At 38.4% G+C, this 26,438-nt stretch overlaps 2 protein-coding genes across 6 annotated transcripts in view; one reads left to right on the top strand and one right to left on the bottom strand.

The window, feature by feature from the left end:
- Positions 1 to 11,634, top strand: part of MYH11 (myosin heavy chain 11) — a 56,116-nt gene extending 44,482 nt beyond the window's left edge. For 2 of the 5 annotated variants that reach the window (XM_010719481.3, XM_031555840.1), the window contains 13 exons: positions 850 to 954; positions 1,056 to 1,208; positions 1,577 to 1,825; positions 2,089 to 2,301; positions 2,968 to 3,180; positions 3,777 to 3,938; positions 4,278 to 4,406; positions 4,836 to 4,924; positions 5,168 to 5,291; positions 5,451 to 5,659; positions 6,175 to 6,283; positions 6,871 to 7,043; positions 11,023 to 11,158. In XM_010719481.3, the coding sequence (XP_010717783.1) occupies positions 850 to 954; positions 1,056 to 1,208; positions 1,577 to 1,825; positions 2,089 to 2,301; positions 2,968 to 3,180; positions 3,777 to 3,938; positions 4,278 to 4,406; positions 4,836 to 4,924; positions 5,168 to 5,291; positions 5,451 to 5,659; positions 6,175 to 6,283; positions 6,871 to 7,043; positions 11,023 to 11,158 (2,064 nt within the window). Of the gene's footprint in view, positions 1 to 849; positions 955 to 1,055; positions 1,209 to 1,576; positions 1,826 to 2,088; positions 2,302 to 2,967; positions 3,181 to 3,776; positions 3,939 to 4,277; positions 4,407 to 4,835; positions 4,925 to 5,167; positions 5,292 to 5,450; positions 5,660 to 6,174; positions 6,284 to 6,870; positions 7,044 to 8,144; positions 8,177 to 11,022 lie in introns of all 5 variants that reach the window. The other 3 variants (XM_031555842.1, XM_031555841.1, XM_031555839.1) reach the window with 3 other exon arrangements.
- A 2,322-nt stretch (positions 11,635 to 13,956) lies between these two features.
- Positions 13,957 to 26,438, bottom strand: part of NDE1 (nudE neurodevelopment protein 1) — a 13,652-nt gene continuing 1,170 nt past the window's right edge. Inside the window, exons 2-9 of the mRNA XM_003210644.4 lie at positions 23,366 to 23,493; positions 22,841 to 22,994; positions 20,105 to 20,253; positions 19,637 to 19,773; positions 18,426 to 18,605; positions 17,251 to 17,342; positions 16,210 to 16,346; positions 13,957 to 15,206 (exon numbers count right to left, since the gene is read on the bottom strand). Coding sequence (XP_003210692.1) covers positions 15,113 to 15,206; positions 16,210 to 16,346; positions 17,251 to 17,342; positions 18,426 to 18,605; positions 19,637 to 19,773; positions 20,105 to 20,253; positions 22,841 to 22,994; positions 23,366 to 23,451 — 1,029 coding nt within the window. The 5' untranslated portion in view covers positions 23,452 to 23,493 and the 3' untranslated portion in view covers positions 13,957 to 15,112. The remainder of the gene's footprint in view (positions 15,207 to 16,209; positions 16,347 to 17,250; positions 17,343 to 18,425; positions 18,606 to 19,636; positions 19,774 to 20,104; positions 20,254 to 22,840; positions 22,995 to 23,365; positions 23,494 to 26,438) is intronic.

Genomic DNA, 26,438 nt, shown 5'->3' with positions numbered 1-26,438 from the left:
TGCTGTGTGGTGGTGAATGTCAATAGAAATAAGGATTCTGGAAATTGATTAAACTGTATTAAACTCATAAGATGCGTCCAGAAAAATGAAAACAGAAGTGGAATGCTTACTTATTTGTGACTTAATTCCCAAACAAGGAACAACTAAAAATATTTTTAAGTAGCTCTTTGGTAGATTTGCAATGCCCAGCAGTACTGATTACCACAGTTACAAGTTTGTTTAAAGCAGCAGTAAGCTTCTCTCACTAATTTTAAGTTAATGGATAAATAAAAAAATATAACCAAAATATATCAGCTTCTCTCAAACTTGAGAAGAGAAAGAAAAATACAGGGAAATCTTTGTGCCCTTTTGCAATTCACTGGAAGTTGAAGGAAAAACAGGAGATGAGTTTTCAGCATTTCTGTTATTCACCTGAACAATAGTACTTTTCACAACTGAATTCCTAGAAATGCTGGCTGTTACTGTGGTATATACAATATATTAGTATTGTCTTATGAATAGAAATAGCCTATGATATATAGTATTAAACGCTAAGGTAAACTCCAGTCAAAAACAGTGTCTTAATACATATGGCACAAAGACAACATGCAGATACTGTAGATTTTCTGTGGAGGTTTTAATTCCATAGAACCCCACATATCGTCCAGAAGAATTGCTACAAAGTTTATGATTCTCCTATGAACTCTAGATAAGCTAGAAACACTTCTAGTGCTCAAGATGACTTAAAAAGCATAGGAGCATATTCAGAACCCGTTCAAACATTGAAACTTCAATCTAGAGCAAACTAAGCAGAGGAAGTTGTTAAAGTTGCGCAAAATAACTGAGTGTTTTCACTTTGATCTCTCACAGATTGAGGTTGAAAATGTTACCAGTTTGCTGAATGAAGCAGAAAGCAAGAATATCAAACTAACTAAAGACGTGGCAACCTTAGGATCTCAGCTACAAGACACACAGGTAAACTGGTAGCTAGTAACAGCTCATCTACAATTTTAAGAAATATGCTGTAAGACCACCTCAGCTAATGACTGTCTTGCTGGTTGATGTGATTACTGTAGGAGCTGCTTCAAGAAGAAACACGGCAGAAGTTGAATGTGACTACAAAGCTCCGTCAGTTAGAGGATGATAAGAACAGCTTGCAGGAGCAGTTGGATGAAGAAGTAGAAGCAAAACAAAATCTGGAGAGACATATTTCTACACTGACAATACAGGTATCAGTGCCATACCTAAATCATTAACTCTATCACCAAGTTTTGTCAGTAATTCCAGAGGCTTCAGACAGGAATCCTAGTACAAAATATATATCTTCAGGAACTCATGTTGTTAGCCCAGATGGCATCAATGGAGACAGAAGACTTCTTTATCATCTTCTTTATGCTGAAGAGTATCTTTAGCATAAGTATATATTTAAAGAGGTCCCAAGGCAGTTTTTCACAATTGGCCTGTATGTGCATACTAGGCAGGTAGTCTGCCTGGGTCAAATTAGAGGTTCTGTGGTCTTGGTTTTCTCCTAGTCCCCTTCTATGCCAAGCTTTATTGTCACTGATATAAAGATTTCTTCTCTGAATTCAAATTTCAGCTCTCCGACTCTAAGAAGAAGCTACAAGAATTTACTGCTACAATAGAAACTATGGAAGAAGGTAAAAAGAAATTCCAGAGGGAAATTGAAAGTCTCACACAACAGTTTGAGGAAAAAGCTGCTTCTTATGACAAACTGGAAAAAACCAAGAACAGACTCCAACAGGAGCTGGATGACCTAGTGGTGGACTTAGATAACCAGCGTCAGCTGGTCTCCAACCTGGAGAAGAAGCAGAAGAAGTTTGATCAGGTAGGGAATTAAGATTCTCCTTTGCTGAACTATCTCCTGACTTCTCTGTGACTCACAGGAAATCAACTAAAAGATGATAGTGAAAGATAAAGCAAGGTCAAAAAAATAAGTTAAACTTGAATTAAACATATATAGCAGTTAATTTGTATTTATATGCATTAATCAAAATGCAGATTTCTCTTTGTCATTATCAGCTGACAAGAAAGTTGTAACAGAAAAAAACTTTATACTAATATTCTTATGTTAATACTATCATTTTATAGATGCTGGCTGAAGAGAAAAACATCTCTTCAAAATATGCAGATGAAAGGGATAGAGCAGAAGCTGAAGCTAGAGAAAAAGAAACAAAGGCTCTGTCCTTGGCTCGTGCACTTGAAGAGGCATTGGAAGCCAAAGAAGAACTGGAGAGAACAAACAAAATGCTGAAAGCTGAAATGGAAGATCTTGTTAGCTCCAAAGATGATGTTGGCAAGAATGTAAGTTTTGGACTCAGAATGATTTCCACAGTAATTTAGAACTGCAGCTAACAAACAGATAATTGTTTTCAGTTGGGGAAGTTTTCTGTAGCACACAAATTCATTCAGCAAGATCAGGTATTTTGTGCAGAACTCCAAGTTTGCTCCATTTGCATCCAAACTTTCAAGAGACTCGGCAAAGTAACTGTAAGTTACTTTTATTCTTAACGTGGCTTCAAGCCTGAAGATTGATTTCTAAGATTTCTAAGACAAATATTAAAGACTTTCTAATTCATTTAGTAATTTAATAAAGAACTTTCAAGTTGTAAACTGCGTAAATCTCATTTTAGTGATTATATTTGACTTTACCACCAGCTTAACATGTACTTGTATAGCTGCAGCAAATTTCCACTATTACATTACCAATCACTTCTTTTATTACAGTGATAATATCACTTCTAATACTAACTAAATTCACTGATGATACTTGACTGATTAAAATCAGTACGTAATAAAGTGTAAGGAATCCCAGGTTGTTTCAAGGGAGACTAAATATACAAAAAATGCAATTAGCTCATTCGCTGTCCGCAGCTGATATTTTCAGATGTGGCCTATATAGAAAATAAGCTGGGTTTAACTGGATTTATTTTTGTATAACAAATCTATAAATTTCTCATTGCTTAAAAGGTCCATGAATTGGAGAAGTCTAAACGGACACTCGAACAGCAAGTAGAAGAGATGAAGACACAATTAGAAGAGTTAGAGGATGAGTTACAGGCTGCAGAAGATGCCAAACTCAGGTTGGAAGTTAATATGCAAGCCATGAAAAGCCAGTTTGAGAGAGATTTACAAGCCAGAGATGAACAGAATGAGGAGAAGAGGAGACAACTCCTTAAACAGGTATCATTTTACTACTACAAACACAGTAACAAAACCAAAAAATCTGAATGTTCCCGGGCTCATGCCATTACTAAAGCACTTCACTATAATAAGAAAGCATTATATATATAAACATAGCATAACAGTGTTATATTTTGCATTTCAGTAGCAAGTGCACAATTCCTAACAGATGTAGCAAGTCAACACTACAGTCAATGCAGTAGAAAACACGTGAATTATTTTCCCTAGCACAGTAAATACTACTTTTCCTGTGTTCTCAGAGCAAGTGAAATAAGACAGCTTCTGATATGTCTGTCTTCCCAAAGTACATGAAATAGATACCAAAGCATTGGAAAGGGAAACAGACAGGACAGAAGCTATTTGTACAGTAGCATTGTTACAGCAAGGAGAAATCCCATAGTCATCTTATTTCCATAAATACACGCCCACAATGCTGACTCCTTTGGAGAATCTTCAATTTTTGAACAAAATGGAAATGCGTTTTAACTGCTAGTAATACCACGATTAATAGACACAGATTATGTAGATTATCCAGACTTACACAGAGTGTTTAAGAGTATTGAAGAGTTTCTATGTGTGTCTTCTCTAATGATCAGCTCCATGAACATGAAACGGAACTGGAAGATGAGCGGAAGCAACGTGCCCTGGCAGCTGCAGCCAAAAAGAAGTTGGAGGTTGATGTCAAAGATCTAGAAAGCCAAGTTGATTCTGTTAACAAAGCTCGGGAAGAAGCCATCAAACAACTTCGCAAACTACAGGTATGTAAAACCCACAAATCCATTTTTTCTACTCTTCTGTCATATGCTGACAGATAAACAAAGAATTAGAATATTCATAAAGATTAAGATGGCACACCCACAAACATGCAAGGGAAATAAGGTCAATAGGCATTACAAAAACTACAGTGCACAAGTGGAAGCATCACTCTCTTTAGAATAATATTTAAGTCTCCCAACATATGCTAGCTGATCTCTACAGAAAATACACAAAGGCTTTGTGATTCTATTATGCTTGTGTTCTATTACGTGCATATTTTTTTGCACTGAAATTGTTGTAAAACTAGACAAAAATAAACTTTCATTATTCTTTTCAACAAGGCTCAGATGAAAGACTACCAACGAGATCTGGATGATGCACGGGCTGCCAGAGAAGAAATATTCGCTACAGCCAGAGAAAATGAGAAGAAAGCCAAGAACCTTGAAGCTGAACTCATCCAGCTTCAAGAGGTAAAATGGAAAACTTTTAAAGCAGTGTTACACAGAATATACATAATCTTAGTAGCTAGACTACTGAACTACATTGACATGATATAATAGCTAAAGATGGAAAATTAAAAACAAAATTTGTAATATGTTTCATGCTCTCCAATGGAGTTATTGGATATACATCTGAGCATAGCCAGGTCAAGCTGAAAAGAAAAAAAAAAAAACACTTTGGAAGAAAGCACAGTTCAGGTTTAAAGGGAAATTAACTCTATGATCCAATACAAATTGTTCTCAAAAGCAAGAAATTCTTCCCTGACATTTATGATTTAAGAGTTTATTCCATTAACCAGACAACCAAGCTTACACCAGTTTTAGAGAGTTAATAGCTGTGTAACTTTGTCAGAACACTTGCTCATTTCTTTGCTATGCTGCATTTTTCTTCACTCCTAGGATCTGGCTGCAGCAGAGAGAGCTCGCAAACAAGCAGATCTGGAGAAAGAAGAGATGGCAGAGGAACTTGCAAGTGCTACTTCTGGAAGGTAAGAATAAATTGGATTATTCACAGAGCTATAAGCATGCTGCTGAAAATTGCATGGTTGCCAAGAGAAGGTATATTCCTGTCCTAACAGATATCCAGTCTTAACAGTACAACATGTATGCATCTGAATGGTTTCATTATCTGATTTTCTTTTCCTTGTGAATTATAGGTAGTTCCTAATAGCTTTATATGTGTTCAATTGGTCGGAGCCATAACTGTACACTTCTTAAATTTAAACTTACAGAACAAGCCTACAGGATGATAAACGGCGCCTAGAGGCAAGAATTGCCCAGCTGGAGGAAGAGCTAGATGAGGAGCACAGCAACATAGAGGCAATGAGTGATCGCATGAGGAAAGCAGTGCAGCAGGTAGAGTTCATTACAGCAATGTGTCACTTTGTTAGCATTCCAGTGAAAGTTATTTGTGGCTTTGAAAATATATTTGGAGAACTGCCACCATGAATCACCACCTGTCATTTCCCTGAAAGTACACAACGCTTTTGACAGCATCCATTCTTGCCCTTGCAGGCAGAGCAACTGAACAATGAGCTGGCAACAGAACGAGCAACCGCACAGAAGAATGAAAATGCCAGGCAGCAACTGGAGAGGCAGAACAAAGAGCTGAGGAGTAAACTGCAAGAGATGGAGGGAGCTGTGAAGTCTAAATTCAAAAGCACAATTGCTGCTCTGGAGGCCAAAATTGCTTCTCTTGAAGAGCAATTGGAACAGGAGGCCAGGTACTTAGGCTTGCAGAGGGCACAGACATCCATTTATTGTTCCAGTTAATGAAACAAAGTAAACAAATGCGTATATGATTTGTGTAATCAGGTTCTAGGTACCATTAATGTTTGGTAAATTCTCTCCCTGCATAACATTCCTTACAGATATGGCCACTAAAATTGGAGTTGTTACAGATTCTGAGTAAAAACCATTTTATTGCTGAAAAGTTCTACCGGTACGGTAAGAATCTGCCTCCTTACTTTACCATGTGACCCTTAGCAGATTCTCTATCATACACTGTGCCATTTGTAGGACTATTTCCTGAGGAAGTCAATTTGTGTTTTAGATCTCCTTATTCCCTCAGGAACTTATCATGCAGCAAAAACACATTGTTTTTTTATTTGTTTGTTTTTAATCAAAGACATTTACATTTTGCTTAGAATTCATCTATTACATTCAGATAGGCCTTTACCATATGGTTCCTTGGTGCCACATCAAGCCACTTCACCAAATGTTGCACTGTCATTTGCAGAGAGAAGCAGGCTGCAGCCAAGACATTACGCCAGAAGGACAAGAAGCTGAAGGATGCATTGCTGCAGGTGGAGGACGAGAAAAAACAAGCAGAGCAATACAAAGATCAGGTATGAGTCTGCATCATAAAGGTCTTAGCCAAGGACACAGAGATTTTCAACTTTTACTGAAAATTTTCAGATTTCTACTTTTCCTAAGAAAGCAAGATTCCGTGTTATACCTCAAAGAAGGGTCTGTGCTAGGACAGCTATAAAGCCTTTTGCTAAAAGATGTGACAATTTGATTTTTCTTCCATGCTGAGAGAAGTGTCAAAGCACTAGCTCTTGTCAATAAACCAACTGCAACAGTCTGACTATACATGGTGATATATAAGACTCTGCACAACATCCCTTTTGGTACACAAATGGAGACCATGATCACATTTTGTACCCAACTGAGAGATTTAACTTTATATAACACATACAAACCTCCAAACCAGAAATGCAGAGTCAGGACTGTGTAGCAAAATAAACAATTAAGTTTGCATCAGCAAACTGAACTCCCATAAAGTAGTTATATTTATGTTTTTAGATTTTAAGTTTTGCCTTTGATAGAAAACTCTCAATAAAAATATCAATAGAAATACGAAATTTAAGTGAGAATCTAAAGCTATCAGATGTATTTCAACTTGAAGAATTACTTTAATTTTGTCTTGTAGGCTGAGAAGGGCAACCTACGACTCAAGCAGCTGAAAAGGCAGCTGGAGGAGGCTGAGGAAGAGTCTCAGCGTATCAACGCAAACCGCAGGAAGCTGCAGAGAGAGCTGGATGAAGCTACTGAGAGCAACGATGCCCTGGGCCGGGAGGTTGCAGCACTGAAGAGCAAGCTAAGGTAGAGTGCCTTTGTTTGAGGAAAAATTGAAAGTTTAGTATTAAATAAAGGAGTAAAAAATAAAATAATCTATTCAAGTAACAAACAGGCACAGATAATGAATGCAAGGAGTAACTTTGCAGTGTTTGCTTGGCAAATGCAACAAGAAGCTGAAGTCAGAAGGTGAAGTGCATACCATGGACTGCAGTAGTCTCAGGATTTTAGCTGAGAGATCAACAACTGTGACAAGATGGCATAGGCCTTACTATTTTTTATCTGAAACTCCTGTTGACTTAAATAGGAACAGAATTAGGCTTGGTTGCTTTTGGAAATACTCCTGTGGCCATATATATTTCTACAGTTACAAATGAGTAGAAATGGTCATGCTTTTCAAACTTACACACATGCACAACTCATATGTAATGACTGTGATAAGTCTTGCACATCTTCATGGACAGCAAAAGGCAAAGCAGGTTATGCAACTCTCATTCAAAGGTTTCTGGACCTCACATTTCCTTATATAGGGTCATCAGATCAAAGAAAGACCAAAATATTATTTTGCATTTTCCTTACTAAAACTGACTGGGAAAAAGATAAAGCTGTGAACAGTCAGATACATACCTGAGTTTTCCTGCACTTGTTGGGTCTGAAAACACTAAGACACTGAAACAGAGGCTGACTTGATTCATAGGAAATTTCTGTATCTGCATCATCAAACTGTAGAACTCTGCTTCCTACCTAAAAACAAAAAGTAATTCAAATGAAACTAAAGGACCTGCCTAGTTGTGTTCTTGCTGCTGTAGTTGAGTTTTTCCATTGACATGTATTCAACTTCAGATGTAGATACTTACTTCAAAGCAAAGAAGCATGTGGTAGCCTTCTCTATTAGTACCACCTTGGTTGGTACACACTACTGGCTGTGTTACAAAATAGCTGCTGCATTCAGCCTTTTTTACATAGAAAAGGATATTTACATTGAATAGCAGATTATTTTTGTTTTACCTGAATGTACTGTAATTGGCGGTAATGTACTTTGTTTAATTATTTAAAAGTAATATACCTACCTCTGATCATGACTATGTGCTTAGTATAACTGCCCGGGATTCTTTATCTCTGTTTCAGAGGGACACAGGAACCTTCGCATGACTAAGCAGGTACCATGCCTTCAACTTTGCAGCTAGCTTGTGTTGTACAAATTCCATTTTCTTTGGCCCAAGTAAAAATTATGTGAGGTTTCTGCAAACTGTGAAGGCTTGGATATCTTGGCATTAACTTTTTTTTTTTTAAAGAAACAAATATTACAATAATCTAGCTACCATCAACTGTTCATCAGCAATACAACTTTCTTACAAGTAGGCTACGTACTGACGTAGACTTACCAGTGTTGCATTCTCACTTCTTATAAGCTCTACCAACAGAGTACCCAATAAAGTACTCTGACATTTTCTGCATGTCAATTGTCTTTTTTTTTTTGCACCTATTTACAGCCAAAGATGAAAAATTTGCAAATCAAATACACCATTAATTAGTAAAATTGATTTAAAGCACTAACGAACATGAAGTGTCACAGCATGTTAAGTGTTTCACATTATTTCTTAAGCATATTGTAATGTTGAGTCTAAGGTAAGACCCTACCTAATTCACAAAATTTTAGAATACTTTGTTTGCATGTGGTTTATTACACATTTATGCCATCCAATCATGAATAAAAGGAAATTGTGCCTTTTGTTACATAGCACTGTGCCTGTGGTTGCTTACAAAAGCTATTACTAAGGCTTTTAAAACTATTTTGCAGACATTACCTTGCTTGTCTACAGTGTGTTGCTTGTCTACTGCTACTGAAACGTAAAGCACAGACACAGAAATTAACGTGAACACTGTAATACAGCACAGCATTATATTACATGTCATCACATTCTCTAGAACTAGGAATAACACCCGCTGTTGCAAAAATTAAAGAGCTACTGCCTTGTAATATTTGTATATCTTCTATTTTATATATGCTGAATTTCGCTGTGAATACACAAATATTTAAAGAAGCTGTCTTGTCCTTGCATGTGCCTTTCAGTCAGCCTAATTTTCCCAGAGCGTGATTCAAGCATCACTCCAGTAGCACTTGTTCAAAGGTAGACTAAATAGATGCTAAGCAAAACACTAATGCTTAGGGCTTGCCTCAGCTGTATGCATTACTCTAAAAGTACTGATGCAGATGATCACAAGAATATTATCAAAGCCATAAACCTGTTTTAGATTAACAGATTTAAAGATTATTTATAAACAGGACTAATACCAATTTGAAGGAAGTACACTTTTTTTGTAGCCAAAACTGTACTGCAAGACTTGGTTACACTCTGTTACTCTCCAACAGTAATATGTTCTTTTATAGTACTCCAACGAACTACAAGAGAGTAAAAAGCCATTTGATAAATGCCTTGTATATAAGTCTAGACAGCAAGAGCCCAAGGAGGGAAGGGAGCCAAAGAGTTCTTCCTGGTGAAGACTGAGATCTTCATTGACAAGATCAAACAAATTTATTGACCTAACTAGAGCTTAGTAACAAATATCTGCCATCATGAAGTAGTAGATGCTGCTGGTTTACTCTGTTAAACACAACAGAGTAGAAAGTAGAAGATACCCTTATCTTAAAGTCTTCTAATACATGCCTCAGAAGAACTAAGGCTAAGAGTAGATCTTAAGTGTTATTATCTAGCTAGTTGCTTGCTCACATCAAAATTAAGTTACCATAATGGGTTGGAAAAACAAAACAAAAATTATATATGTACACAATGTGTTCTACCTTGGAAATACAGGTTTGGTTTGTACTCTAAAATAAATTAGGCCGGCCAACATTCTTATCTACTTCCTAATATGGAAGACTGATCTTTGAACTTGAATAGCTGCTGCAGAAAGGACAACTCTGGCTTAGTCTTTTGCAAGGACAAGACAAGCCTTTAAATATTTACACATGATTGCTGTACCCAAAAGTGCAGAGTTGGATATATTTTAATACCAAATTAGTCATTTTGGCATAACATTCAGTGATCATGAATTTATTTTGTTGCTCATGTCTGTGGTCTCAAGCCTTTACAAAGGTTTGCTTAATTAAGAGCAAGTGAGAGGCCATGTTACAAAACTCCAATGTTTTGTAGCACACAAGCAGTGAAGGCCAAGATGAGACATACTCATCTTCTGTCTCACTTGCTCACACCTCCCAAAGATATTAACCTTGAGGACCAAAATGTCTTTGGCTTGGGCTGTAACTATGAAATCTATGGGGGTGGGAGGGAAAAGGGAAAAAAAAAGGGGGTAACATGGGAAAAAACAGTTTCTGCAAGCTTTTCTCTCAGACATTGTCTCTACTGAGCGTCAGCACATGAATTATACTGTTCCAAAACACAGTGATGGCTTCCTCCCCGCATTGTGGAAAAGGCTGGAGCTACTCACAGCCTAGAACACCACATCACAGCACCTGTGGTACTCTGAGCAACACAGCCTGACTGTGGGATCAGAAAACACCCACTGACATCCACAGCACTGCTCCAGTCTCTGGCCTCACTAGTCTTCTGTAACTGGTGAGCTTATTCAGACTGTAGGTCAAAAATTCAGCATAAGCTTTCTGTGTTTTGATCCTTGAGAAAGGCAGGATCAGTGCTCCACTGATGATGTGGGAATAAGAAATTCCCTTTTCCCAATCCCTTCTAAGGGCACTCAGTTGTAATCCCATAGGGGAAAAATAAATAGAAAGGAAAAATAGGGCATTTGGAGCAGATGAAACAATTTAGAATAGACTTCAAGGACAAGAACAGGAATCCCATCACAGTTCCAAGCAAGTGGGAGTATCAATCTATCCACATGTTAGCTACAGAGAAGACAACTATGTTGTCTGTCTTGGCTGTTTTTGTTTTAAAAACCTCAGACCCACAAGTACTGTTACAAAACTCTATGATTATTTGTGAGGGCTGTAAATGACCTAACATCTGATTTTATTTTGTTATTGCAGGAGAGGAAATGAACCAGTATCTTTTGCCCCACCACGTAGATCTGGAGGCAGAAGAGTAATTGAGAATGCAACAGATGGAGGTGAACAAGAAATTGATGGAAGAGATGGAGATCTCAATGGAAAAGCCAGTGAATAAACACGCTTAAAATTGCACTGCAGCAAGGGGAGGATGATATTTAGCACTGTTTAAGTCTACTCTTAGTGTCAAGGTCACACACACCCACTCCTCTGATGATGATGAAAGCACAACTGCCTTGTCTCCAATGTATAGATTCATGTTAAAAGTACTCCAGAACTTTTATCATGAAATGTTTTTGAGAAGTTTTGTTATAAACTCAGAGCAATTCACAAAGAATCTTCCAAGAAAGTGAGTTCCAGTAGTTCAGACAATTTAAATCTCAGTGAACTGAAGTTTACAAAGGATTTGTAGGACTGTTGCAGGAAAAAAGGCATTGGTCATTTAATCTTTTCTTAAACTTTCATTTTGTCTTAAGTATTCAATATAGTATTTTTTTTTTTCCTGGTTACTACACCCCTGATGCACCATTCACAAGGTGGAAATGCCTTTTTAATCACATACTGAAAAATAAAATATCATTTGTTCAAATTAAATCAACTGTTACAGTTTTATATGCACCATGGATGTGCTTACACACTAATAAAAGTCTATAAAAACCACTCCAACATTCTTGTGTGCAGGTGTCACTTGGGTGCAATACAACATACCAGAAGGAAATGGAAGATGCAATACAACTTCTTTACAACTCAGATATCTTTCTGAGAACATCAACTGTAACTGCTAGAATGAAAAATTGATATCTTCTAAGTGATTGCTTTTGAAAGACATGTTCAGCTGAAAAAAAAAAAAAAGACACAAAGCACATGAGACAAGGTTAGCTACTTCATGAAGACATGGTGCTGAGAAACCCTAGGATGTACCCAAGGATGGGCAACACCTACAAGAGACTTGTAGTCTTCTAGTGCAGCATCCAGGAAGCAGATAGGGCTCTAAATGCCTGTGTTTAGGTAACTGAACCCACATGTTTAGTCTGCATGTATATGGGTAGTTCCCACTAAAGCCTCTGAAAGCAGGCTGGAAGCAAATAGAAACAGCAGGCCACACTAGACACACTGATCTAAGCTCAAGCTATTTGATATTAAGGGATCAGCATGCAGTTAATTTTGTTTTTGGATCACTTCAGCAGGTCTGCAGCCCACTCCTGGCCACTACCAGGAACTGCCACCAATCCATGCAGCCCTAATACTCACAGATAGCAGCCAGCTTTTTGGTCACACTGGGGCAGTAGAGAACCACACACTGTAAAGTCAGGAAGATTAAACTGAGTACAGAGAGCTTCCTTGATGCCTTACACTGTACTGCAGATTAACCTTAAAGCCGTGTGACTACAGGAAGAGCAAATCATGCAAAAGCATCCATCCTGACCACTGATGATCACCTTCTACAACTAATAATTATTCCACAAGGCAGAAAGATTACGAACATGACAGCTTAAGAGCAGAAACCATTTAGCCAGCAGAATCAGACCCCAAATAATACTCTTTTTTGAGCAAATAGAAAAGGAAGAGCTTAAATAAGAATCCATTCAGAGTGATTACAATGACAAGCTGGTAAGGGGACAAAAGCTTTTCACTGTATAGTCAGTCAAGAAGCATAGCTCTGTCAACATGTTCAAGAACTATTATTAAGCTGGTAAGCCTGCACATGTGCAAAGAAGGAGATTGAGGAAGTCAGACTTCAATAAAATGGCCTTAAGCACCAATACTTGGATTAGAACTTGTAAACTGAACATCGTGCCCTTCTAAAAGGACTTCATCTAGATAATTCAAAAGCCTAACAGTCCAGTGGTTAAAGCACTACCTACCACTTGAGGAATTTAGGTTTTAGACCCTGTTCTGCAAAGCAAAATAAAGCTCAAGAGATACTTTTTTTTCTTTGTGACACTGCAGAAGGAACCCTTCTGCAACAGTTCCTAAGTGCTGGTTTTGGCTGGGCAGAGTTTTCTCCACAGCAGCTTGAAGGCAAAGAAGGCAATGAATAAATTCCTTATTTTGCCTTCCTTGCAGACACAGCTTTTGCTTTACCTATTAAACTGTCTTGGTCTCAACCAATGAGAGCTGTTCTTTTTTCCTTGAACTTTTACCTTTCCAATTCTTTCCCCATCCCTCTGCACACACAAAGCAAGAATGCAGATATTTGATATTAGCTGACTACAAAGGTTAGCCCATAACACCAAGCTATATTCCTCTGTCAACAGATGCATCATTACAGAGGCAACTGATCTGCACTATATTGTTTTGACAGCTCTCAATAGCATTCCCACCTATAGTCTGATTACATCTGTAGCCACATTAAAAACACATCTGTAGAGTATAATATCAGTAGCCACTTTAGCTTCAAACCCATAGCTCCAACAAAGCCTTGACTTTAAGTCTCTACCTTATATCAGTGCTGACTCCCAACCTGAACAGAAGTCAACTGCTCACTAAGCAGGCAAATTCTGACAAGATCACACAGAGAACTCGTCTTGAGTGATCAGGCTACACTGTCCACTGAGTTCATGTGACAGCACAACTAACGAAGTAGCTCATGCTTTAGCTCCTTATGGGTAAGAAAAGAGTGCCAACTCTGTGACAGAAGAGGACAAAAAACTAGAACGGATTACAGCCTCAGTTCAAGATTTTAAGAGTAATGCCAAGCACTGTGAAAATCCAGAAGGCATCATTAGCTACAGGAGTAAAATTCCTTAAAGTAGGAAACCATAAGAACAAGAAAGAAATGTAGAAAAATATGCATATAATTTCACCAAACAGTGTATCTTTAGGCTTCACTGATAAGAAACAGCAAAGAAACTGTGACAAATACTTATGCAGTAAGCATGACAACTTGCAAAAAAAAAAATTCAAAGTGAATAATTAGCGTTCAAAATAAGCTTTATTCTGCTCCCTAGTTAAGCCAACTTTGTAGATGGCTTGAATAATGGGAATGGTCTGTGGTTATTTTCTATTCCAGAGAAATAGATGCATCAGTAGTTGTTTTCACATTGAAAAAACAAAATAATTATGCACTGTCATGTAAATTTCTCCCTCTCTCCACATATATAACAATGTTTAGCCATTATTGCTTTTGTAAGTGCAAGTTTAATGTGTATTAATACTGTAAGTGTACTTCATTTAAAAAAAAATGTAGTGTATTTCTGTAGGGGAAACACGACAACTTAAAAAAGAACTCACTATTCTGATATACTTGGCCAGCAGAAAGGACTTTTCAAGCTAAAACCATTGCTAAATTAGTAACAGCTGAAACATTTCTTATTAAAGAGAAACAAAGATAAAATAAGATAAATTCACAAATACCCAAGGCACAGTAATAAAGAGAGGTCTGGAAAGTAGTAAAACCCACTTATTAATATGTTAGAACTAGAAATTCAATCAACAGCCAGGCCTTATGGGCCATAATATAGCAAAAGTATACCTATAGGCTAATTCAGGGCAAAGTTCTCTACCACCTGGAATCTCCTCAGTACCATAAGTATTAAGCATTCCTCAACTTTTAACTGTTACCTGCTCTTTAAGGTAAATCTTTGCTTACAAAGCTTAACCACCAGGCAGAATTTCACATAGCGAGATTCTGACCAGCATGCAACCTACAAAGAACTGAGCAGTTTCTCCACAGAAATACACCAATCTCTACCTATAACCACTCCTCTAACTTTGGTGACTGCACCAGAAAGCCAGAACATCATGGGTGATTTTATTAACCCGCAAAAGCCAAAAGCTAGAGTTGCACTGGGAACCCAGTGTAGGTAAAGGGGCAATAGCTTTAACTGGCAGTGTCAAAGCAGGAGTTATTCACAGCAATGAATATAGGAAGCAATTTTATGTCCTGTGCTGCTAGGCAACATCGCTTCATCACACTACCCACACAACACAGCATAGAAGCCCAAAGGGCAAAGCCATAAGATGCCATTATCTGTAGTAGCTTCTTTTTCAGGCCTCACCTACTCTTACACTTCTGTCTGGTTGCCTACTGATATTCATGTTATATGTACATAAGATTTTATTTTCCTTTTCATAGCAGCATCTTAACAACACTTGGTGAAGGATGGCTCATTGGTCCTGGAATATTTGAAGGTCTTGTTCCAAACTCCAGGCGTTTCACTAACCTGCAAATACAAAGCAGAATTTAGAGCATTTCTTGCTCAGTTTTACCATCTCAGTCACAGTAACTGGTCACTTACAAGAATGCAACAGTAAGGCAGAGAAGCCAACAGATAAAAAACCCAAAAACAAAACAATGGCCTGAATATTAAGTGAATCTGTTACTTAACTAGGCTAAGTTCTCCACTGTAAAATAGGATTCTATTTCCCTCTGAGTAGTGAGAGACTTGAGGCTTTCTTGTAGGTTTCTCCCCAGGCTGCAATAGTAAGTACTACATGGAACATTCTTTCCACATGACAACTTTGGGCACCGTTTAACAGGACAAACAAGTATTCCCAGATCAAGGATCTGGCTGAATAGTTGCATCTGCAGTAATCTGTACTATAAATACTGAGAAAACTTGGAAAAAAAAAAAACCAAAAAACTGAACTCTACTGAAGTATACTGAACTCTAATTTGCAATAATCTTATAAATTTCCCATGTGTTGGGAATGGGAGGAAAGAGATAAAGCTATTACCTATTGAACTGGTGGTTTTTGTTTGTTTGTTTTACATCTTAGCAACTATAAAGCATTCAAATGAGTAAATTCATTATTATTCACTTCTCCCCACTCCCCCAGTCCTCATGTGGATAAAAATCTTAACTGTGATAAGGCAAGTCCCCATATGCCAAAACGTTGCTGATTCATTACTGCACAAGAACAAAGCATAAACCAAACCAAGCCAACAAGCATGAGCTTCCTCTGTTGTATTGCTCACATTTAAACACTGGTTTTATTATCAAGTGTTACAATTGCTTTGAATTTGATCTTGATCACAGCTAGTCTTCAGATTTCAGCAGCAGTGATTACAATTTTTAATCTGATCTGAAATATGGCAATCAATCTTGAATAACTAAGTTTCCTTCCTTTCAGAAACAGGTCTGGCTCTACCAAAATAAAGAACAAACAAGAAACAGAACATTACCAGTCAAAAAGTTCTCACTAAGACTTTAGAATGGCACTAACCCTGTATCACACAGAGGCTGATGAGGACTCATGCGTGTTTCAAGGACATCTCTGTTCATGTACATGGACACTGTGGTTCTGTCTGGAGACTGGTCATACACAAAGTTTCGGCAGGAGGCAAGTTTGGACTCCAAAGCCTGAGGTAAAGATAGGTAATGTACAATGTCACAAGATGCAATTTTGACACGAAAATTGCACAGTGTGCAAAAAAAAAAAAAGCACAGAGTACAATTTTTAGTATGTTTTAAAATGAGTCATCTAGTAGAGGAACCTGCAGATTCTTGACATCAGTGCTGTATACTATCTTGAACTATCTACTTCCCTAAACTTACATCAGGTTGTGTGTACTGGGTAGTACACCAGAGCCACAGATACCCTATTCTCTACCACAGGCTCCTTTCCTAAATGGTTCCACCTGCACCGCTAAGATAACTTTCTGCTGTAGTTTCACAAGTCAGCCCATCAAGTCGTATAAATACTTGTGCCAGTACAAGAAAAACTGGAGCATGGAGGAAAAGACAGGAGGAAGTTATGTGATAACTTTCCAGCATGAGCATTATTTTATATGTCAAACTACATAGCATTAGCTCATCAAGGCATTAGGTCGTACTTAACCTATGCTTGGTTAGGTTTTGAGAAAACAACAACTGAAGTATTAATGAAAACTTTATCAGAAACCACTGGACAGCAGGCATCAGCCTGCTTTCTTCTCTGCTCTCCAACAGAACAGATTCCCTTATCATTTACTCATGCCAGTCTGTCTTTTTCTGCACATATTCTTTCAGAAGTGTGGAGAGGAAAAGAGATCAGGACTCCACACCTGTAGAAGATCTCAGAAAAGCAGAGACGGGTCTTATTTGTTTCAGGGCTGTTCAGAGATGTACAGAATCAAGGCCAAATTTCAAGGCCACACTTAGCTAACTTGCTTGCTGAGATGGGCTTTCCAGTCTTGTCTGAGCAGCAGTGCAGATATTGAATCCTGGCTACATTTTCGGACAGCTCTTTCTTTCCAAGAACTTTGGCTATCAGGTAAACACTTACCCCTACTTTTCGCAGCAAGTCTCCCATGATGTTAAGTGCAGATATTCTGGCAGCAGGTGTGAGGGGGGTTGCACAGTAACTGTCCTCAAAACCTACAGGGCAGGTTAAATACATTACCCATTGTTTAAAAACAAACAGAAAAACAAACAGAAAACCCACTTTGACAAAATCAGAAGACTGCCTGGCATATAGAGCAGATGAAACATTAGTACCTTCACCTTTCTGTATCTGACCTTCAAATCCTTCACGTCCACTAGAAATACGAAGCACTGACTCCCTGAGATAGCTCAAGTTACTAAGTCCTAAACTGAAGTCTCTAAACAAGCCATGGTTTAAATTTCTAGCTATTTGTTTTACCAGCCTGCTCTGCATCTCTATTACTGCAGCAGGACCAAAAGTGTGTTCTTAGAGAGGGCCATCATCTCATTTTACCATAAATCTTCCAATCTTTTACCAAGGAAGTGAGAGTTCTCCCTCACAAAATTAGGTTAAGAGTATCAAAGCCTACAATCAATCTTTGTTAGTGCTTTACTGTAATATTCAGTCACTAACATGTGACAGTACATCTCCTTGTTGTAATCTCTGATACGTAGCTACACAAATTTCTGACTTTTTTAAGTACTGAGGAGATAGGAGTTAGTATTAGAAGGTTGGAACACTTATTTTTAATGAGCGATGATTATTTCAGTAACTGATTCTATTAGCACAAAAGCAGAGATAGTAATTTAGTACAGCTAGCTAGGTTGACTTGCCAGTGTACTGCTGTTCCAGAGTAAAAGGAAGACTTCTCTCTAAGCATCTACCCTCACAGAGAAGCCTTTTTAAGTAACGGAAACGTAGCATAAAAAAAAATCATGAAGAAGTTTCTAAAATCTTCCCTAAATTAGCCCAGCATCTCTGGAATAGTTGTGAACAAATAATCGAGTCCTAATAAGCTCACCTAGTCCCTTACAATTATTATTACTGGACAATCCACATCAAATGAAAACTAGCAGTCTATGAATAAGACTCCAAACTAGCAGTCAGTGAATACTGAGATCATACTGATTGTATTTAAGTGGATTTAACTGAAATGCGCAGCTCTGCTCTTATTTTCCCATTTCTCCTGTAGACAGAATCTACGGTGAAAACAAGGGTATGCCATCGCATTGCTGTGCTCGTTCTCCGTCACACACCTCTCCTAAATGTCGCAGGGGTGGGAATGTTGATGTTGGGTGCTCGGTGCATGGAGGGAGTTGAAGGCAAAGATAAGGATGCTTGAACTGCAGTGTCTGTTCTTTCTGTTCCCAGGCTAGTTTGCATTGGTGTTTTGGGTTTCTCCTGTTTCTGCTGTACTGCAAGTTCTTGCCGTAGATCTGCGAAGGAAGCAGCGAGTCATTAGAATCAGTATTCACTAAGATAAAAAGCATTTGAGAGAGCTTATTTTGCTCATAAGATACTTCACCTCTACCAGCAGAACAAAATCATTTATCCTTGTAAAGACCACTCCAGGCATATACTCAAAATATGGATGAATACTAAAGGCTTCTCTGGGATTGCAGCTCAAGTTGTTTTATAGTATTAGTTCAGCTGCTGTTATCCAGATTTAAGCTTCATACCCTTTCACATGACTTTCTTTGAGGCAGTGAATTAACACTTTCAGGTGTTACAGACTAGTAAGCAGAGGCACATCAAGATTGCAACTTGAAGTATCTTGGCTACATCCCAGTTCCCTACCAGGCTGAGATTCCTACCTACTGCACTCTCTCCCCTTTTACCTTGGTATCCATATCAAGGAAGCCGAGGCTAAGGCCAAGTGAAAACCATCACCATCTAGCCAGCAACAGAGAACTCCTGTCCCATAGACTGACTGTAGCTAGTGTGAACCACTCAAGGTCACAGAATCTGAGCAGAGTCAGAAGTGTTTCTTCAGCTCCACATCTGTGCATCTCCTCCATTTTTTCCATCCAATCTTACTGACGTGTTGAGGAACTAGCCCACAAGGCTAAGTGTCAAAGCTAACTGAAAGGCAGTCACAGCCCAACTGCTTTACCATTCTATGAGTGTTTCATTGACTACTGTTTTCACAGGCCAGGAAACAACAGAGGTTAATGGTTGCTAAAGAGGACCTTCACAGGTTACAGGAAGTCAGAAAGCACATGCCCTAGCTGGACTGGCTTTTTGTAACACCTCAAGACCCCAAAGCATCCCTACAGTTTAGAAGTCTAAAACAGACTCTAGCACCTGTAAACTCCTCTAAATCAAGTTCAACGACTGAGGCAGACAGGCATGAAGCTTCACCATTTCAGATGGCAGATTTAAAAGACACAATATGAAAGTCAAACTAAGATAAATGGATTGGACTGAACAAATACAGGCGGGGAAAACAGGAGATCTGCTGTCTCACCTCTAGCTTCATCTTTCAGACGTTGCACGGACTCCAGAAGGTTTTCTTTCTCATCCAGCTCACTCTCCAGAAAAGCATTTCTTTCAATAGCCTGGTTTAGGCGCTGCTCAAAATCCTCAAGAGACATTATAGCAGCTCTGAAAGAGAACACACAAGATTTTATTACCAGCAGTATAGAAACTCCCTCTCCCACAAGAGAAGGTAAAATCTTTTGGGTTAGGATTACTTTTTGTTTTAATTTTAGCTTTATAAATATGAAATAGTGCAGTTGGAGTAACAGAAGGGAAAAAAATCTAATCTATAATTTTTTCTTGAATACCTTCATCACAACCATCAACGAGGTAAGTAGTTAGCTCAGGTTAGTTCAGAGTGGCAGCGCTAAAAAGCCCAACATTACAAATTACTTAGAGTCACCATATTTGCAGGACAGAACTGAGGTGATAGAAGAGAACACAGAAGACTGGTCACCTTTTTGCTCTTTCCAAGTCATCATTTGCTTGCTCAAGTTCTCGAATGTATTTCTGAAGTTGATCTTTAATAGCTTTTGTCTGTGACAAGTCATCTTCCAATGCAGAGATTTGCCTGTACCATTCTGAATTCTGCATTTCAAACTTTTCCTAGTCAAGGACAAATAAAACAGCATATCAGGGACTTGGTTTTGCCTTAGTCCCTTTAAAGGCAAAAAAAAAAGATCCTGTGAAGTACTTATAGAACAATGAGCTTACACACTAAAATATCAACAAAGCCAATTGCTCACATATTTCTGGGCTGACAATAGACAAGAGTTCTTATAACTCTTTATCAAATGATGGTGCTGGGGAACAGTTCCTGACATCCACAGCACAGAGCTGTTTCCTGCTCTCCCAGACAGCTCTCTCTTGCACTTCCCCATCTCTCCTCCATTCACAAAGTATGATAATCTTATGATCTATGAATATGAATGATTATGAATCTATGCAGACAACTCTACCTTTCAACAACTTGTTAGTTTACTTGTGTAATTCCCCACTCAAAGACAAGACAAAAAAAACAGTATGCCTGGGTCCTGCCCAGTACTTGTAGGTATCTCAACAGGCAAAGGACACAAAGCCCTAGAGCTCCCGTATCATACAGCATCCTGCAATCTAAAAGTTTGTTTGTTTTAGAAAAGGGTCAGCTGGAAGGGCTTTGCTGTTTTAAGAATCAGGTGACAACCACAACACAGAGGCCCAAGAACTAGCACCTCTTTGAGCAATAACACCAAGTAATGCCACAGAGAGGACCTATAGGGTCTGTGAGGCAAATACATTGGGCAGAGCGGAATTATCTGAAAAGGCTATAAGGCCATCTGCTCTACCTGATTCTGGAGAATGGGATGAACATGTACGCTTCACCCCAGGATGTCAGTACGAGACTAATTTCTGAGCCTTGGGAGCTCCAGCAATTCATAAAGCAGAATGTGAGAAAGAAGCTACTTATTCTCAATTCTAAGAAAGAATCAAGAAATACTTAGGGAACTAAGCATCAAGAAAAAGAACATCCAAGTGCAACACTTACATAGTATTAAAGGAACCAGGAGGATTCTTCACTACTGCTGAGGTTTTATTAACCCAAAGCAGGTTCAAAGCTCTTGATTATAAAACATTTCAGGTGCAGCTATGCAACAGGCTTCAGACATGAATCTAGAACAAACTGTCCTCCTTTACAGCATGCACATAAGAATATATTTAGAAAAGACACCAGTGGGGAAGAAGGTTAACTTCACCAGTACAAACCTCTCTCCAGTTATCACTTCCAGACATCGTGTGACAGCAAAAACATACACTCCACCACCTTGGTACTGGATGAATTCAACATGCCAGAGACTTTAAAGCTACAAGACTGCTAGATAAGTAGCATTCCTGACATTCTTTTCTGTTTAGAATTCAACACACTTGAAGTCACCAAAAACAAATCCACATACTGGAATTTGAAAACCATGGCACATAGCCTACCACAACTGATAATCTGAAGAGAGCTGCTTTAGTGCATATAACACACAGATAAGGAGGAAGGAAAGAGAAACCATTCTGAATTTATTAATTTCTACTTAGTTAAGTGTGGTGACGTTATCATAATACCTGATCCCTGAAAGCACAGATGCACTTTGGCTTTAAGAGCCCCCACAAGCTCTCTAAGAAGCAAATTACTTTTAGCTAGCTTTTCAACACTGTAAATAAGCCTTCAAAAGTATTATTTCCATTCATACTTAAGGTATGAACTCCTTGAACTCCAGCTTCTAAGGAGCAGCAAGCACACACATCAAGCTGGTAAATTCAAAGCTTGAAATTGTGCAGGCCTTATAAAGTTCACTTGTGTTAACCTAGATGTAGACACCAATCCTTGGTTCAGTTCAGTTCACATCGCTGCTCAATAGCTTCATGAGTTTAATGCTTCGCTCTTGGATTGATTCAGATAAAAGACCAGAACTGCAAGGTTTGAGTCTTTGTTTTCAGCCAATTGTAATAAACCATCAGCTGATCTGACCATCAATGGAGCCTCTATTCCTTCACTGCAGGCTGTTACTGCAACCTTCAGGCTGCATGAATAACCAATTGTTAAAATGCTCATTTCAAGCAGAATATGTTTTTATAAACTTATCCACTGTGAAAATTAAATAAGGTTTTCTGAAACATTTACTCTCCACTTTTTAGAAGTTTTATGCCAGTTCCTACTATTTCCATTCCCAACTGCTTCAGTTCATTCATTGCCCTTTTCTCTCGGCTCTTACAACAGAAGAAAGCAATCTATGCTTAACCAAATGAACTGCAAGTTTTCATTGAACTTCTCCTTACTCATCAGCTTCTATGGATTTATGTGACTATGGGGAAAAGAGTAGGTCAATACTCCATACAATAAGCAGAGCATTTAATATTGCTATGCCACTAATAGAGCGAGAACACCAGTCTGTCACCAGTGTGTCAGAAGAAATGCAGTTAAGTAAGGCACAGAGCTTTTAATGCCAAAAAGATTGTGTGTGGGGGGGAGGCTAAGTTGGGGCAGAGGAACAGAACATTTTTCTGAATTAAAGATTTCCAGAAACAATAGCTGAGACATTGAAATATTTAGAACTCTTCCAAGCAGATTACAGATGGATATTTCTCGATTTTTCCAAGCTGAATCTGCACACATCAGTCTCATTCACCTATGCTTAGGATACATAGCTACTGTATCATCCACTCTTACCTTAATGGACTCCAGTTCCATTCGCAAACGATTGTTTTCTGAAAGAAGGTCTCTGTTTCTGGACTCTGTTTGCTGCAGCTGAGTTTCTAGTTCAGCTTCATATTCTCGGCTCCCTTCTTGGAATTCACGCAGTTCCTCCTGTGTATTCTCAGCACTAGAACACAGTTCCAGCAACAGAATTCACCTTTATAAATCAAAACAATCTCTTGTACACTGGAGGAAGAAAATACTACTTGCTAGCACAGAAAGCTCTATGCCCCTCTCCAGCACACAGTCCTACTCAAAACCAGAGAAGGGATCAAAAGCAGCAGGTCATTGCAGCACTAATTCACTGCTCAGATAAGCACGAAGGATTCTGGGCTGATGCAGTCTATGCTGAAACGAGTGATACTGCATTGCTACTGCTGCCACTCAACATAGCGCCACACAGGGAGGTAAAAATCAAGGTAATTCAGCTATTTGTCTTGGCATGCACTGCTTATACATCCTATCAAACAGCTTCAAGGAATGAAACCACTGCCTTACCATTGCTTGTATTTCATAGCCAACTCTTTCCAGTATCTGGTTTCCTCTTCAACGGAGCTGAAGCGATGTTCTTCTGAGTCTTCCATGGCAAGTCCTCAGAGTTTAAAACTTCTGTTTCATTTTTTTCCCTGGAAAATTGAAGGATCAAGCATTAAGAACTAACGCAGTGAATTAACTCTATTTTTCACTGCACGGCTCCTCCCAGGAATGAGGTACATATCTGAAGACCAAACTAAAGACCAGCCTCAACAGCACTCTGCTAGATATAATAAAAACATGATAATCTCTACTGAATCATCACATTCTTTTCACCAGGTTTCTCAAGGCTACTGCACACCACATTGACTACAGCAAGCATCTTCCCTCTGACAACGCAGCACAGAGGACCAAATGTCAAACTTCAGCTACAGCTGTGCATAAGCACACAGAACAGGTGAAAAAGAAGATATCTCAGACACACCTTCAAATTAACTTTGATTTCAACAGCCCTAGAGAAACACTGAATGAAAAACTTCAAAGAGACACAAAGAAGGTACTCAGGATTCTAGCTTCCTCTGTTAACACTTGCATGAGCACCTAAGTTTTTTATGGACATACCTGCTAAACATGAGAAAAAAGAAATTCTCACTACAGTAGACATAACTACTTAAAACCTGAACTATCATAGTCCAGATATGGTTGATGGGCACAACATATCTGGATACCTTAGAGAGCCATGGGAGAAGGAAATTCCAGAAATTCCTAGGGAAAAGATAAGAGCTCCACAGAAGTTCCAGTGGGATAGCATCTGGTTAGACTAGATGTGCAGATAGATTACAGCAAGCCAGTGAGCAATCCAGATCAGCCAGCAGTCCCTGTGCAAGCATAAGCACAGGCACATGTCATAGTCCCAAAAACAAATGACACATATGAGAGACATGTGGAAATCAAGCACCTTAAGTTGGTAACTCCTGCTTGAAGACTTAAGTAGATACTATAATCAAATGCCTTCTGATGTGCATACTGCACTCTAATTAACAGGCAACTATCTTTTTATATGAGGTAGTCTCGACAAGAGAGAAATATCACTCCTAAAGCTCTGGATAATCTGCCATGGGCAACCCTAAGTGAGGCAAAGATTCCATCAGCATTACGAATTTAATGGAAACCTCAACAGATTAAGGACAGGGAGTCAATCAGTTCAAGCCAACGGCAGCTGTCTGAACTGTATCACTGAAATCTAAGGATAAGAAAAACAGTTCATACAACTAATTCTACAATTATGGAAAAAAAAAATCATAACCTATATTCACACTTTCTTCTCCGTAAAACCACCTGGTTTAGGCACTCAATTATTTGGTGCCTCTCCCAAGACAAACTTGTACTCGCCTCTACTGCAGAGGACAGCCTCAAGTATTTAAAGCAGTCAGGTGATCAAAAACCTAATTCCTACATATCCATGCAGAAGGAAAGCACGAGTTGCTTTCACAGCTTGTGATATTTTCAGGAGGTTAATGAACAAAAAGTGGATGTCACAGATAAGTGGGCTGGGTCCAAACACCTTGATGTACAGTATCAGCTCCAATCTCATAGATATCACACTATTTAGAATGGGAGACAAAGGTGAGAAGTTACTGAATTTTAGTTTTAAAACCCCATTTCTTAGCATGACACGTTAGTTAGACAAACCTAAATCTCTTCTTTCTAACAAATGAAGAGCTTTTCAGCAAAAAGTCTCAGGGTTGCTGCTACTTCTACATATTTTCAGAAGTACATGCTGCAGAGGAGGAAGAAAAAAAAAAAAAAAGAGGAAAATGAGTATGTATAAGGAGGGATTTTCCAAAGAATATCCTTGCCTTTTATGAAGAAAAGCCAGATCAAGCACAATTAACATTCCTTACCTAGGACAGTTCACTATACATCTGTCCTATTTTTAAGTGAGCTGAAGGAGTACTTTTGACATTAATGGGCATCCAACATATAAGGCACTGCAGACACCAGACATTGCAGATGATGTGTGAAGAAGATATTCTTTTCTAAGAATGAAGGACAGGAGGTAGAGTCAGACAAAAAGAAGTGAAGTAGGTGCAATGAGAAATCAAGAAGGACTGGTTTCCATTGCTGTGGTCAAATCACTACATAAAAGAGCAACCTGAGATCCTTTTCAATGCTTAATTCTCTCCACTTGTACAACAGAAAATTTCTTTATTTGAAAAGCAGAGAATCCACCCAGGATATGCCTAACTTTGTTACATAAACAAAAATATCCTTCAAAAGTCCCAATAAAGGATTTCTTCTGACTTATTTAAGCATAATAATAAAACCATTACCTGTGTCAACAGAAAGAAATCAGACAAGGCGAAGTGTAACATTTACTCCTGAAAGCTTTCAAACAACCCTTTGGAACCAAAGGCCTGCAATTAACAGACAGTTACTGTTCGTTTGTATCTGGCTCTCACCTTTTTACACTGCACTTTGGAAAAAGCAAGAATGCACTAATCTGCATCTCATAACAAACAAAAACATCACAAACAAAAGGATTTTAACTGAGTCATAATCATTACAGAAGGTACACAGAACCCAGTAATTTTCAGAGAAGCAGCAATTGATGTGCACAGCATCCTTGTAAGTGTGCCCTCATAAAAAAAAAAAGATTAGGGGCATGCTCACAATGTCAGCCGTTAAGAATACATTATTTCATGGCTACTAAATTACAAAGACTACTTACAAGTTAAAATTGGTTGTTGAACATAGGAAAAACTAGTAGACCTATACTTATTCCATAAAAGAACACAACAAGGCAAAGATTGTTCCACCACCATTAGGTTTTCTCTCTGTACACCTGCACTGTATCCTATCTCAGAGGGATTTTCAAGTTTATCAAAGATGAAAGATACAAACTGGAAAATCTATGTTTGGGGCGAGGTACTAAAGCCCCCCTATAAAAAAAGGAAAAAGAAAACATCAAAAAAAATCATAAATCTCTCCTAAAGAGCTATTAGAAAGGGTATGGCCTTGATTCCCATCCACCACTACCCTATCTACTTGATTTTTAACACTTTCCAGTCGGTTTTACACGCTGACTTTAAAGTAA

The sequence above is a fragment of the Meleagris gallopavo genome, chromosome 16 (assembly GCF_000146605.3).
Source record: "Meleagris gallopavo isolate NT-WF06-2002-E0010 breed Aviagen turkey brand Nicholas breeding stock chromosome 16, Turkey_5.1, whole genome shotgun sequence".
Lineage (NCBI taxonomy): Eukaryota > Metazoa > Chordata > Aves > Galliformes > Phasianidae > Meleagris > Meleagris gallopavo.
The sequence above is the reverse complement of the archived record's forward strand: the minus strand, read 5'-3'. Positions and strand labels throughout refer to the sequence as shown.